At 34.9% G+C, this 16080-nt stretch overlaps 1 protein-coding gene across 4 annotated transcripts in view; it reads left to right on the plus strand.

The window, feature by feature from the left end:
- The window catches only part of LOC136041833 (SWI/SNF-related matrix-associated actin-dependent regulator of chromatin subfamily A containing DEAD/H box 1-like), a 48259-nt gene extending 34710 nt beyond the window's left edge, over nt 1-13549 (plus strand). For 2 of the 4 annotated variants that reach the window (XM_065726614.1, XM_065726620.1), the window contains exons 11-14: nt 1315-1456; nt 6833-7044; nt 9749-9931; nt 11491-13549. In XM_065726614.1, the coding sequence (XP_065582686.1) occupies nt 1315-1456; nt 6833-7044; nt 9749-9931; nt 11491-11668 (715 nt within the window). In that variant the 3' untranslated portion in view covers nt 11669-13549. The remainder of the gene's footprint in view (nt 1-1314; nt 1457-6832; nt 7045-9748; nt 9932-11490) is intronic. The other 2 variants (XM_065726625.1, XM_065726629.1) reach the window with 1 other exon arrangement.
- Nucleotides 13550-16080: the final 2531 nt, after the last annotated feature.

The raw sequence follows: 16080 nt of genomic DNA on the forward strand, positions 1-16080 counted from the left end.
TGATACCTTTTTATTGACAGTGAATAGATATAAAATTATTTAACTGGATATTTCGATTACATATACACTATTCATCATCAGCAGTAAAACTGGTTTTACTGGTTTACTGAGTTTTACTGCTGATGATGAACACTGTATATGTGTTCGAAATATCCAGTTAAATAATTTTATATCTATTCACTGTCAATAAAAAGGTATCATCCCTATTTTGAACTGTTTTACTTTGGTCGAATGTTTTTAATCGGTGCTAAAAACAATATAAGTTTAACTAAATATTTTCCTCAAGTTCTCATTTTATTAACCCTGTTGTATCACAGTGGATTGATTCTCTGATTGGCAATACGCGGTCTGGGGTGCGATTCCAGCTACCCCAACATTGAGTGGCAGTCTTGCTCTTTGTCCCGGTAGAAAATATCATGGGCAGTGGAACGTTGGTTCGACGGCCTATGCGCCATCACTGGATTTAGAGAATATTTGTTCTTTTATCTAAATTCATTGATTCTGCTAACCATGGGACGTGGGCTGCTTTGTACCAGGTGTGTGGTAATGGAAGAGAAGTGAATTTTCCATGAGTTTTTTTCTATTATCTGATTATTTAAGACAAGTAAATATTTTCTTTTACTTCTCCCATTGCTTCTCAAAATGCAACAAATAAAACATCTTTTTTTCGAAAACAGATTCGTTATTGTGGACTTCTCAAAACAGGAAACAAATAGAACATTGGAAATGAAAAAACTATAGTAAATACTTACATTTTAATTCTTCAATTTATATTTAATAAGTTCATTATGATTTAGACTTTGTTTAAAAGAGATCATGCAGTCTCTTCAAAACCTAAATACTTAAGAAACGAGCCATTAAGTTCTTTAGACTCCTCTAGGGGATCCTTATTCGTTTGTCAAGTTTAAATACTGAATGTGCTCCGTAAATTCTACCTAAAAAATTATCTGATATCATTGTTAATATTACTTGTCAAAATGTCAAAATTTTGATTAGAAAATCAAACGATATTGTATATTTTCTAGATTTGATTCTTGGTTAAACGACCAAAAATCAGCCTTTCCCCCAATAAGCTTTAAACTCCCGTTTTTGCTCTTGTCTAGGATGTCAAAAAAGTGAGACATGGCTTTCTATTGGAAATGGTGATGTTTTTAAGGTGAAAAGTTACCTTAGGTGTTTGTAGCCTACGTGTTTATTTTCTCTTTTTCAAGCATATAGTATTTTACTAGAATGGCATTGCGTTCTATATTGTGTTCTATATTGTCATTGTGTCAAAGCCACCAAAGACAATGTTTTCCTATCTTTTTTTTTTAGATACACAGACACCATCTTGAAGAAGATGGCACGGGAATTAATGAAGGAGCCTATACATGCTGAGGCACGTGAAGATTATATTTTGGAAGACTTAAAAAGCATGTCAGACTTTGAATTGCACAATACCTGCTATATGTATCCAGTAAGTACAATTTTACTTCATATTTATTAACATTTTTTGGAGGAATAAACAAACCTGATTAGGTATAATTGAAATTAATACATGATAATCTGGACAGGCTAAAATCGTCCTTTGTTTGTAGTCTTATTGAAATCGTTTTTCACTTGCTTCTTGTGAGACTTTAGCGATACCCTGCAAATTCTGAGAGCATGTCCACCCACCCATCCACCCTATAAGGAAAACCCATTCATATATTTATTGTGTAGAACTGTAATACATGAATCTTTTGTTTGTTCAGTTTCCCTAAACTCGACTTTCTATTTTCCTGAATTACCCTTTTTATGACGTAGTGTCTTGAACTTTTTTTAAATACCGCTTTTCTATCCTTTTAAGTCTATTGTTCCGAGTAGATTTTCCTAAGCAAAAAAAACATTGTTCATGTTTAAGTCATTGATTTCGTGATTCAGCAGAAACTTCATCTTTGCAGTATCATTATCTTTTGGTTATCCTATGAAACTTTGTAAGTAGATACATTGTCCTTGATAAGTTTCCTCTGAGTAAAGCAAATATTCTTCAACTCAACCCACCCTGTTCAATAGAATTCCAAGATCTGCAATTTCGACTGAAGTCTAAAATTATAATCAAAATTGAGACTTGTTCCTCCTGTTCTCAGACTTGTCCAGACTTGTTCTCCATCCTAATTGGAATGGAGCCCAAATTGATTTTTCCTCCCCTTTTTTATCTTCGTTTTCCTGTATTCTAGAATTTAAATTAGAGAAAAAGAGAGGAAAACTTTATCTCAGAAGGAAATCTATGAATAGATTTGAAAGAAACAATAAAGAGGAATAAGAGCGGGACTTCACTCTATTTCATCTTTATTTGTATTCTCCTTACACTTAGTTGGTTTTATTTCATTTCGAAATTTATTCGTCTGCTTCTTCGATGTTAAAGCGAAAAATTCGGAATCAGATATCGAAGCACTTAAAATTTGAAACAAAAAACATAGAGGGGAGACAACGATTTTTTAGCGTAGAAATAAAAAACTCATGTCTTTCAAAATAAGGGAGGGAGAGGGGGAATTTTTTTGCTTTCATGTAATGGAGATACCAACGAGGTTTTATTTTCAATGCGGTTTTTATTTTCAATAATAAAAACGAGGTTTTTATTTTCAATAAGGGGGGGGGGGTATTAGCGTACACCTGACATAGTAGAAAAAAACACCTGGTATCTTCGGTATCAAACACTCGGTAGGTCAATGCTTGTTATCAGAGTTTGAAATCAGAAATAAATGTAAACAATGACTTTGTCCTTTGTTCAATTTAGTTTTTCGGTAGAGTGTATGATTCTCATATACAGATTTTGTTTCACAATGGCAGTTTATGTTCTGCCATAAACAGATACAACCTAGGGGAAAATAGTTAAAGTTGAACTATTTCAACTTCTTCTTTTCTTATACCTACAATCCAACTACAATTCAAAATATGCTTGAAACAAAACTTGACTCATACTGGCGAATAAATTAAAAGAAGACAATATCTTCTAAACTAAAATTTAAGATGTTGCTTAAACTTAAAACAAACAGAAACTATCCGATATATGAGGTGGCCGCTGCCGCCTCTCTAAGCTTTCACTTTTCACAAAACTTTTGATAAATTATAGATAATATTTATACGCATTGGTTAAACTCCACTATTACGTCGCTCCTGCTTTCTTTGAAAAAAATTTATTTTTACGTTTAATTCATGTTCTTTTTAATTTTATATCCAAGTTTATCCCATATTAGGGGGTTTCTGCCCCCCTCCCCCTCAATTCTCTGCTATTTACGCTGAAGTTTAAATTTTGCATAGCAGTAGTCTGGAAACCATTACCATCCCTTAAAAAGTGCAACCTCTAAAACATTTCTGGGATGGATTTTTAGGGTAAAAATGCAAAGGACGATCCTCTAGGCTGTTTTAAATTTTGTGATGAAGAGCTATTGAAAAAATGTTATTTGTGGAGTAAATACTCCTCTCCGTTTCTACGTCTGTGGAAAAAAACTATATCAAAATAATCCTCTTTTTTATGCTCAAAATATTTTGTAATAAGATGAGAGCTTTTGCACCATCATCATTCATATTAAACAGTTTTTCTAATATATTACCCCAAATAAATATAAATTAGGGTAAACTCCACTGTCAAAGGATCTCAAACCGAAGATTAAAAATTAGGGCCTAAAAACTGGGACCTTAAATCAAAAGTTGTAAAATTGGGCTCTATAAAAACTGGGTATTTTGAGGCGTCGGGTATCCCCTCCTCCTCGCAAAAAGATCCAATAATCATCTTCCTAATAGCTGGAATTTAAGTATGCAACTCTGCATAACCATTAGTATTACCGTCTAAGATTTGATAATAACTAGTCATTTGTGCAGACTTTCAATATGTTTCGGGACGGGTTCGCCTCTGTATGGTAGTACGGTCTTTGAAATTGGGAAGCTGAATAAACTCTTTTTGATAATTCTTGATTTTATTTTATGTATCAGAATTTTTATTGGACAAAATTTTGGTTGTCGTTGATCCAAATCATTATATTGAAGCACAAAATGGAAAAATTGCCATTTTGGTGTGGTGCAATCTCTTGTAATACTTAAAAAGGTCACTGGAAGCTTCTATTCCCTCTTCAGATATTATATGACAACTGATTAGCTGCATCACCCCTGGAAAAAAAAGATGTATCTGTGATCGTTCTCTCAGGGGAAAATACGAAATTTCGTCTTTTTATTGCACTTGGTATTAACTAAGTGATTAATAGTGAGTAATTAGCAATCGCAAATTCTGTCGGTCTGTCGGTCCCGGTTTTGCTACTTTAGGCACTTCCAGGTAAGCTAGAACGATGAAATTTGGCAGGCGTATCAGGGACCGGACCAGATTAAATTAGAAATAGTCGTTTTTCCGATTTGACATCGGGAAAACCACTTAGAGCGGAGGGATCGGGATGAAACTTGGTGGGAAAAATAATCACAAGTCCTAGATACATTATTGAAATAACCGGAACGGATTCGCTCTCTTTGGGGTAGTTGGGGGGGGGGAGGTTAATTCTGAAAAATTAGAAAAAATGAGGTGTTTTTAACTTACGAATGAGTAATCAGATCTCAATGAAATTTGATTTTTAGAAGGATATCGTGTCTCAAAGCTCTTATTTTAAATCCCGACCGGATCTGGTGACATTGGGGTGGGGGAACCTAAAATCATGGAAAACACTTAGATTGGAGGGATCGGGATGAAACTTGGTGAGAAAAATAAGCAGAAGTCTTAGATACGTGATTTACATAATTGGAACGGATCTGCTCTATTGGTGGGGGGGCGGGGGGTTAATTCTGAAAAATTAGAAAAAATGACGTATTTTTAACTTACGAAGGAGTGATCGGATCTTCATGAAACTTCATATTTAGAAGGATCTCGTAACTCAGATCTCTTATTTTAAATCTCAAGCGGATCCAGTGTCATTGGGGGAGGCAGTTTTGGAGGGAGACCGGAAATTTTAGAAAATACTTAAAGCGGAGAGATCAGGATGAAACTGGATGGGAAGAATAAAAACCTGTCTAAGATACGTGACTGACATAACCGGACCAGATCTTCTCTCTTTGGTGGAGTTGGAGGGTAATTTGGAAAATGAAGTATTTGTAACTTACGAAAGGGTAACCAGATCTTAATGAAATTTGATATTTAGAAGGATCTTGTGCTTTAAAGCTCTAATTTTAGATTCCGATCAGATCCTATGACGTTGGGGGGAGTTGTAGGGGGAAACCGGAATTCTTGGAAAACGTGAAAATTGGGGTATTTTCATCTTACGAATAGGTGATCGGATCATAATGAAATTTGATATTTAGAAGGAATTCCTGTCTCAGAGCTCTTATTTCAAACCCCGACCAGATCTTTTGACATTGGGGGAGTTGGAGGGGGAAATCTTGGAAAACACTTGGAGTGGAGAAATCGGGATGAAGCTTAGTGGATAGAATAATCAAATGTCCTTGATACGTGATTGACGTAACCGTACCGGATTTGCTCTGTTTGGGGGAGGGGTTCCGTGATTTGGCGAGTTTGGTGCTTGTGGACGTGCTAGGGCGATGAAATTGGTAGGCGTGTCAGGAAGCTGCACAAATTGACTTGATAAAGTCGTTTTCCCAGATTCGACCATCCGTGGGGCTAAAGGGAGAGGAAAAATTAGAAAAAAATAGCTATTTATAACTTACGAGTGAGTGATCGGATCTTAATGAATTTTGATATTTAGAAGGACATCGTGACTCAGAGCTCTTATTTTAAATTCTGACTGGCATTAAGCCCCTGATGTTTCTTTTAAATCAATCTATTGATTCTTAGAATTTCGTTAGAGCTCATACCATATGAGCTCTTGGCTCTTAGCTCTTCTTGCCTCGTCACAAGTGCCATATGAGCTCTTAGCTCTTGTTGTAGGTTGGGGCTTCAAAGCTCTGTTCCGATGTCTTAAAACTATGAATTTTATGGTACAAGCTTCATCAAGATTGGACCAACTGTTTTACCTTTTCTGTAAATTCACGAAAATTGTAATTTTATATTCTATATTTCTATAGGTAAATTTAAGATTAATGAATTTTACATATTTGGAATCAGCATGAAAAGTATATCCTTTTATGTATATTTTGCTGTAAAAATCTCTTTTTACGGAGTTTTAGTTTCAATTGACGAGATAGTCCTCTACTTATAAATTATTACAACGAACTATTTGACCTTTCTGATGTTTTGTACTCATGTAGGAATCTCTTGGAAGATGAAAGTGACAGTGATAGTCTTTTTATTTTTTTGAAATTATGTCAAGAACCTATTTTCTAAAGGTTTGGAGCGCCTCCTATAAGAAAAGTATAAACAATTAAGGGCATTTAATCCATAAGACAAAGGTTAGATCGCTTCACGCTATTAAAGATTTGAACACTTTTTTTGGATCACTCCATAGTCCATTTGATGAAGTTGTATCAGCTTCATTTTTTCTTCAGCAGGATGGGATAATTTTGCTCAATAGATAATTTCGCTGTCAGGAAAAGTACTAATGTGTCGATTAGGATACAACTGGATTTTTCATTAACAAGCAACAGAGAGTGGTACGGAGTCCCCAAATAGACCATTTGAAGAACAGAAAAAAATTGTACTAAGTGGCAGATCTCAGGTTGTGACTCCGCGGTGAATATCCTCCATACCCGCAAACTATTCATGGATCTGATTAAGTGTCGTCTGGTATTGTCAGACTCGAGTAAATTCAAACCCCAATATATGGCTTCATGGGGTTTTTGCTATTTTTTACTATTATTAAAAAGTAAATTTTGTGTTTTCAATGGCTTTTTTTTTTTATCACCAATAACATATTTTGCTGCAACTTTGACTTTTTAGACTATCAAAAATTTCATCCTATCAACCGAAGATATTACTATCTCTGGGAAATTTGCACAATTGGATGTTTTGCTACCGATCATGAAGGAAGAAGAATCTAGAGTCCTTCTTTTCTCGCAGTTTGTTATTATGCTTGACATCCTAGAAGTATATTTGAAGTCCAGAAAATATAAATACCTGCGTTTAGATGGCTCAACGCCAGTCTCCGAAAGGTAAGTACTCATTTACATTGTTCTCATCTTTATCTTTTTTTCTAGCTTGGAATTTTGGAGGTTTTTCTTTATTGAAGATTATAGAGAACCTTTTCAAGGAGATTTGGACTCTAAGGTGCCTTTGTTGGCTCAGCATCTAAATAGAATAATTAGAATAAAATAGAATAATTCAATAAAAATAAAAAATAAAAAAAAAAACATGGAGAATACTGTCAAAGAGTATACAACCCTGTCTTCGATCATGATCAAAATAACAAGTGGATATCTAGTGGAATTTTATTATCGTCTAGTGTAAAAAAAATATTCAAGGCCTATTTTTCTTTTTGTGTGTGTTTGCATGTGTGTTTGAGAATAGAAAATATATTATTTACATCTTTGTGTGAAGTTGGTAAAATTGGTTTCTGAGCAATGACTATATTTATGTTGTCCAGCGTAATGTGTTGCTACGTACCTACTTGTTTAGTCAAAATCTTTTGGTGAAGTGAGGAGGAGGGGGGTCTAAGACATAGTCCGTTTCGATTCTTCAATTCAGGAATCGTCATGTGATCTTTTTTCCTGGTGTGTACGAATGTTTCCAAATTTTGAAATTATGTATTACGTGAACGACTTTTTTTTTTTTTACAAAAAAAAAGTGATATGGTATTGTTTATTTCCTTACCTTTCTGTCTTTCTCAGTGTAACCCGTCACTGATCAGTGTAAAAAAAACTGTTGGCGATGGGTGAGTGAACTGTCGCACAAGTTAAGTACACAAAGATCTAGAGCTGCTTCAATTACTAGTACCTCCTTGCTCGCCTGCTAGCGTGGAGGTTTCCGCCCAGAGGGAGACAAATGACTTGAAGGAACGAAAGCTTATAAAAATCACTTTAGATAGTCCTCTTTAGCCCTAGGAAAGAATTGTACATAGCTGTCCAAAATGTAATGTGCCATTTATCAACCCGGCTCGGGGTCCACATTTTCAGTACAAACTACAGAGGTTAAACCAGTTGTTCCCAAATGATTTTGGGCAATGCCACATCTAGGCAGTTCTAAAATCGTGATGGCCCCTCGTGATATTTAAACTTTGTTATTCAAAATTTTAAAAGACCATTAACTTGGAATTCTTTTTTGGTTCGTCCTCTAGGCATATTTTATGCTAACGAAAAATATTTTCTAAATATAACATCTTTTATACAATGAATAACGCCTTTGCAATACTATCTTGTATATTTTTCGTTCTTTAAATGCGTTTGAATGTGACGTTATTCACATTAAACTGTGTTTTTGTTTTCAAAATTAAGACTCTAAAGGATAGTCAGCCGAAGGGTACTCGTCCTGTCCATGACCCACCGAAATATTTCCATGCCCCAACGTTGGGGCATGCGCCCCACGCTGGGAAGAATCACAGGGTTATACCCTCGACACTTTCTCACAATAAACCCGACTTGGCCGAATAGGTAAAAAAGAAGAAGAAAATACATGAACCTAACCAGATTATAGCTGCTGAAATACAATTATTTATTATTCAAAATTTAAAAACAACTTGATTTGACAGGATTTCTTTATGTAAGCTTGAAGATAAACGCCGGTCAAGTATTTTAACGCTGAAAAATAAAATTGGAAGAGTAGTTAATTGATCAACTATCAAAGTATTGCCTGCATGACAAGGACAATAGAATCCTTTGCACTTAAAATCATATAATTTGTACACGTGTTTGATGCCATGTCATAATAATCGCATGTTTTGATCAAAACTAAAATTATGTCCACTGAAATCGTATTGTATTCCTAAGTATTTCTTAACTCTCTTCTTCCCCCCCCCCTTTCTATTTATTTCTCTCTTTCCCTGTTTCTATCTCCTCTCCCAATATACTCTACCTTCTTCCTCCTATTTCATCATTCTCTGTATCTCCTTCTACCCTCTTTACTTTTCATCAATCTCTGCCTTTTTTGTGATTTTCTTCATTCAGAATGGAACCATTGAACTAGTCCAGTAAAACTACGAAAAAAAGACTAATCCTCGGCATTTGATTAACAGATTGTTTTTGGCACCATAATGTAGCATATACAAAACCGGTCGAAATCGTCTCTGCAGAAATCCCTATTTGAGGGAAAAGATGGAGGGGAATCTCTAATTTTAATTTCTGCAACATTTCCCGGATTCAAAAATTGTTTTCTGTTAATTGAATTCCGGGGAGGTCGAAAATAACGTCAGAGTTAAAAAATCTGATATTTCATCCCCCTCTGACCTCGTTTAGGGTAGAAATGGATTACTAAGTGATGGAATTTTCAAATGCCAATGTGTTTTATCGGTCTTCTGGACTTGGATTAATAGGAAACGACCTTTCAATCCAGAAAATATTGCACAAGTTTGATTCGAGATTTTCACCTCTTCTCCCTAAAAAAATTTCTGAACCCGCGATTTTGGTCAATTCAAAATTTTCCTGAACATTTTGGTGGCAAAACATTTCAGTTGCTAAAAATCTGGGTTAAAGCCGTATTTTTGCTGGATTAAATGTGTGAAGTTATGTATTGTGACTTTTGACTTGTACTCAACTTCCGAGATCTCGACCTGTATGACCTTTTGCGTTATTTCTTATTTTATGCTGGGGTTGCGTGTGCCTAGCATATCAATGATCCATTATGGGCTTCAAGCTTCCAGATAATTTTGTTCCTATCTTAGTGCTGCCTATTTTTCTATGCCTATTTGTGTATCTATACTTTCAGACTAACCCTGATAGATAAGTATACAAATGATCCTAGCATATTCATCTTTCTGCTGTCAACCAAAGCTGGGGGACTTGGAATCAATCTTACAGCAGCCAATACGGTAATTATTCACGACATTGACTTCAACCCGCATAATGATAAACAAGCCGAAGACCGCTGTCACCGTCTTGGACAGACAAGGTTAGCTTCTTTTTTATTTTCCTGCTAAGGGCTAGATAGGATCAATCTCTTTTTGTCGTCCTTTTATAATGCTTTAAAGGCCTATTTCAAGCACTTGATTTGAACATTTCAAGCAGCTTGAATTGTTCAGTTTTGCTGCCCTTTTTGAACATGTGTGTGGTCTTTCATAACAATTTTTGGTACTTGTTGATTAAACGAAAGACACTCAAGAATTATGTTTAGTTTACACATCTATTCTGTCACTTTTCTTTGTGGCTATGAAACCGGTTTTCTCAGATCTAGCCGAAACGTAATTCTTGAGTGTGTTTCATTTAATAAACAAGTACCCAATGCTCCACTTTATTTATTAATTTTTCACTTAATTACGTTTTTTGTGCATCATTCTTTATCCTGTGACAACCTAACTAATTTGTGGGTCATTTTGTTATTTTATTAATTTATTTCTTTTTATTTTGACTTAATTAACATTCCTAGGGAGCTATCTTACTAATGCTATGCGATATAGCCTTTTCCTTCATTCAGCAAAACCAAGAGAGTTTATTTATGGAACTTGGCATTGCTTTTAGATTAAGTGTCAATAATGTTAATCAACATGCATAATCCTCATATAAATCGGTCTTACGGTATGACTGAATCAGTCATGTGAATAGCATCGCATCATATGCACCAGTTTCAATAATGGAAAAGAAACTATTGAAAAAAAAGTGATCAAGGTAAATAGGCATTAGCATATTCTCGTTACGAAATCGAATAAAGGAAAATCTTAAAAGTATATCATAAAGTTCATCTTGAGTAGTATATGAGAATGTGCCAACAGTGAAAAAATGTCCTAAAAGAGGTGTGTAAGTTATTCAGCACTGAAAATCCTGTTTCCTAATATGTCGCAGGTTCAATGATGGCTAGAAATAGGCTTGCGGCTTTTTAGCGCTACGATCTTTTTCCATCTTTGAAATGTGCCTTATTGATGTCAAGTATATTATGCTGAGATACGCTCATATTACCCTTTCTAGTATACCTGTTGATTGACCTCAATGACAAGGCTTTTGATCTGCATATTTGAACAGGTATGTGACATGAGTCTTGTTAGAAAGTCAATCTAAGCTATTTCTACTACAAACTCGTTCCCTTGAGACCCAAACTCCCCTCATCTCGTCTGGTTTAGGAATGTTTGACCATATTTCAAGATGGTCATTGTTAATCTAGTATAATGGTTATCTAGATGGTTAATGGCTTCCCTAGAAGGCTAATCTAGGGTGAGGTGGGATTGTCCATCTCACCCAGCCATTTCCCTACCCCTTGGTGTGCTGCTCAGTCAAATTTGTCTATTTGTCTGGCCTTTGTCAATGATGAAATGCCCATGCTTTCTACGCTGCTTTTTCATGATAAATATACCAAGAGATATGGATCCATTTCTTTCATAAAGAGTTGCAACTGACTAACACTTTAAGGTGGATATTGCAACACCTAAAAGTGGTTTAGCATAGTGTCATATCAACTGTTTCTTAGTTTTCCTATGTGAAAATTGGTAATGTTTGCTAAATGAATATTCTATTTTACAGGGAAGTCAAGGTGATTCGGCTAATCAGTAAAGAAACAATTGAAGAAGGTATGTTACAAGTAGCTGAAGATAAACTCCGACTAGAAAAAGATATTAGCAGCGATGAAAGTTCAAATGTAGTACAAAATAGGAAAGATGTAGCCAAGCTGTTGAAGTATGCTCTCCGAGTTGATGTTTAAATCGAAGGACTTTTCTTCTTTTGTAGGCAGTAGGCATTAGGTTAATGGCCGATGAATTTTGATGTGTGACAAGACACCTAATTCCTGCGTTACTTTTTGATAGCGTTATTCCTGAAGCTAACTAGTTAGTCTATTATAAGCAAAATTTTGTTATAAAAAATTGGGTTTTTTCAATTCGAAACATAATTCCTATTTTCTTGGTACAGTTATTTTCCACTCGTCCTGAAAGGAAAGCACTGTATAGTGTCAGAGTTACGGTTAGTTGAATTAGTTAATACTGTGATTAATTTTGCTGCAGTAATCAGTGCTCAAGTTTCGATAGCGAATCATATATTAAGTTTTTAATAAAAGTGGGAAATTGCTTATAGAATTTTGTGATCACTTTTTCTGTCGTTTCTTCTTCTCTTTCGGGTTTTGTTTTACACGATGCGAATCTTTAATTTAAGCTCCTATTTTTGATTAGGAAAGGAGTCCTTAATACATTCCAGTAGAAGAACGGAAGCCACAGAGGCTGACTTGAAAACAATTATTTTAATCAGCACTTTACCACAGTTGTATGTACATGAAGAGCCAGCTTAGCCCAAACTATAGGGCTAGCATAAGATTCGTTTCTTGCTGGCTGACAATCGATTGAACCAATAAAAAACATCCTGTAATGCTGCTTTAGAACTCGTTAATTTTGATGCCGCACTGAACCATACAGGGAATCATAGTCAGTGCCCCGTTATAAGCAGATATGTAAATTTTTCTTATCTGTTTCCCGATCTCGGAAAAGAAAACCTGCTATTAACTGTGGTTAGGTTGTATCTAAATGGTACGCTTCTCTACCTCTCATAGTATTCATTTGGTTTATGCTTACTTTAATGCATTAGCAGCTATTCTTTCCCAGGTATTTACCAGAAATACTCCTGTTGGATAGATTAAATATACAAATATAGGATATTTGATCTATTAAGTACAGATTCTGTTGTTTCTTTGTTGATTATAGGAGAATTGTATAATTTTCTCTTCCTTGTGTTTTATCGTACTGATAAAAAGAGCAATTTGCACCATGCCTTTAATGGTTTTTGGTAAATGAATTTTATTGAACATTTGTTTTTACTGTTCTTTTTCAAACTGGGTTGCTAAGTTTGCTATTAGTCTGACCTTCAAAGTTTTCAAAAAATGTCAGGGGGTCGAATCTCGTTGTAAAGATAACTTTCGGAGTAGGGATTAAAATCATGGTAACTTATTCCTAACCTGGATATGGTCTTGGAAATGCTATCAGGATACTTGGAAATACCAAATACTTGGAGATACATATCAGGAAATACTAAGCGAAATAGAGAAGTTTTGTCCTTCAATGTGTTGTAATTATGCGTTACGATTTACCGAAATCCCGTACGTCAGTAAGACAGATGGTAGAAGTGGTAAAACAGGCTTTAAAATATGTCAGATCTCACCCCCCTCCCCATATTTTGGTTAGTGTCGGGCCTTTTTGTAAGCTGCTTTCAATATAAACAGCAAATAAATAGATAAACAAAATGCCATGCCATTAATAAAAAAGTTGTTTTATTACTTGACGATGTATTCGCTTTTTGCTCTTTTTTCTGTTGTTTGTATGTGTAAGAGCTTTAGGCGAATATTATTGATCGATTTGAATGATAGTTTTTTTAGTTACCAAGATTTTTCTAATAAGCTAATTTTATTTCGTTGTAAAACTGTTCTCCTATAGGAATACATATACAGTTTATTCCACGATGAGAAGCAACAAAAAAAGATTTAGTTTATGTGTTCTGTTTTTATAATGTTAAGTATTTTCAAGTGTTTTATTCATTTTTTTTAGTTCTGTCACATAATTCAACTTCTGTCAATAAAAATTTTTAGTAATGGTTGAAAGAATCTTTTTTAGCAGTTCTTTTTCATTTTCGTGTTAGTATTGTAAGAGGCTTATAAAGATCTACCGGTTTCCAAAAGCGTACTATCAAGCATATCTTGCCAGTCTATAATGTACTTGCCATTAAACAAATTAAAAACAGACAAAAATCAAATTGTAAAAGAATAATTTTTTTCCGATAAGACTGTGACGCTAAAGCCTGAAATTAACAGAAATTACCTTCAATATGATGATAATTACTGCCCTCTCAATTCATCAGATGTTCTTCAGAGCTTATTAGAATGTATTAAATATGGCCGATTAGTGATGGCAATAGTTATATTTATCTCTTGCCTTTGCTTAAAGTACCCCAATGAGTACGCAGATTCTTGGAGCGTTAAAGTGAAAGGAGCTATACCTCAGCGTACAAAACGGAAGGTTGAGGCGGGCAAACCCCCTCGTACTTAAGGTATTTTTATTTGATGCTTTCAACTTCGTTTTTCTTTTGTGAGAAAACTTTTGTTTTTTTCCTTTAGGCCATAGAACTGTTTTTGATGATTATAATTTGATATTTTGTAATTTATTTTTATGTTAAAATTGAAGTTGATAACGGATTAGGCTTCTTTAAAACTGATTTTTAAGCTTATTGCCTTGCAAACCGTTAAATTTTAAATAAAAATGGTTTTTAGCCATCAAAAACCATTTTTTTGGAGGGGGGGGAGTTCAAAGGGGGAGAGGGTCGGAATAAAAAAATTAATCATACATTGACCAGATATGGAGTAGTAGGAGAATGCGTGAGAATACCATTCCCAGTGTATTTTTTGATGGTAGAAATTTCACATTACTTATTTGAGAACACTCCTTTTGTTCGTCGATTCTTCCGACGACAAAGGAAACTTTCGCCATTCGGCTGCCCAGTTCTGCGTCCACGGAGCCATCATTCGAAATCACGAAGCCAAGATAGGTGAAGATAGTAACAACTTAAACGTGGACTCCACAAACTGTGATGAATTCCTGGGACCGAACTGGGCCGGGTGGTTCGACTGTCATTATTTTTGTGTTTTGCCAATTTATTTATTTAAGGTTTTTGAATTGTTGTAATCCCCTGTAAAAATATATACAAAAGTTTTTGCAATTACCACTTTTTTTCCTCTTTAAGCTACTTAATGTCTTTTCATACTGTATATTTTCAAAAATATTTGATTATTAAAGCAAGACCAATTTCTAACAACGATTTCACCTTAGCTTCAAACTTTTGGTTTAATTTTTTAAGGTTTTTAAATTGTTGTAATCCCTTGTAAAAATAGAGAATCATCATTTGTATCATTGAACCATCATTGCAAATTTAGGCCTTCCTACTGACATTATATAACTGATTGCGTTCAAACCTGTAAGCTTAATCACGTAGAAATTTGATTTATCGAACAAAAAAAAACAACTTGTTTTCAAAACTTTCAGGTATTTTTCTAGCTTGAATTAAAACATTAAAGTTATTGCTCAGGCACCGTAAACATTTTGCAGTTTACTTAATAATTTTAGCAATTCTAAACTGATTTTTTTTTTTTTTTTTTTACTTTTTTCATGTCTTAAAAAGACATTACTTGTCAAACAGTTCGTGGTAACGAACTGTAGTAAGGAGCGACCCGGCTCAATAGTAACCAAAAGTCTAAAAAATGGAATTTTGGTACCAATAGCTACATCAGAAGAATCGCATTTTAATGCTGATTTTAAATATATAAGTTTCATCAAGTTTAGTCTTACCCATCAAAAGTTACGAGCCTGAGAAAATTTGCGTTATTTTAGAAAATAGGGGAAAACACCCTCTAAAAGTCATAGAATCTTAACGAAAATCACATCATCAGATTCAGTGTATCAGAGAACCCTACTATAGAATGTGGAATTTTATATTTTTTGCCAGAAGGCAGATCACGGATGCGTGTTTATTTTTTTTTCCAGGGGTGATCGTATCGACCCAGTTGTCCTAGAATGTTGCGAGAGGGCTCATTCTAATGGAAATGAAAAGTTCTAGTGCCCTTTTTAAGTGACCAAAAAAATTGGAGGGCACCTAGGCCCCCTCCCACGCTAATTATTTTCCCAAAGTCAACGGATCAAAATTCTGAGATAGCCATTTTATTCAACGTAGTCGAAAAACCTTATAACTATGTCTTTGGGGACGACTTACTCCCCCACAGTCCCCGTGGGAGGGGTTACAAGTTCAAAACTTTGACCAGTGCTTACATATAGTAATGGTTATTGGGAAGTGTACAGGCGTTTTCAGGAGGATTTTTTGGTTGGAGGCAGCGGTTGAGAAGAGGGGAATATGCTGGGGGAACTTTCCATCGAGGAATTTGTCATGGGGGAAGAAAATTTCCATAAGGGGAGCGCAGGATTTACTAGCACTACTTAAAAAAAAACAATGAAAAGTTTTTTTTCAGCTGGAAGTAAGCAGCAGCATTAAAACTTAAAACGAACAGAAATTATTACCTATATGAGGGGCTCACCTCCTCCTAATACCTTGCTCTTTACGCCAAAGTATTTTTAGCAATTTCAACTATTT

Source organism: Artemia franciscana, chromosome 2 (genome assembly GCF_032884065.1).
Source record: "Artemia franciscana chromosome 2, ASM3288406v1, whole genome shotgun sequence".
In the NCBI taxonomy this organism is placed as follows: Eukaryota; Metazoa; Arthropoda; class Branchiopoda; order Anostraca; family Artemiidae; genus Artemia; species Artemia franciscana.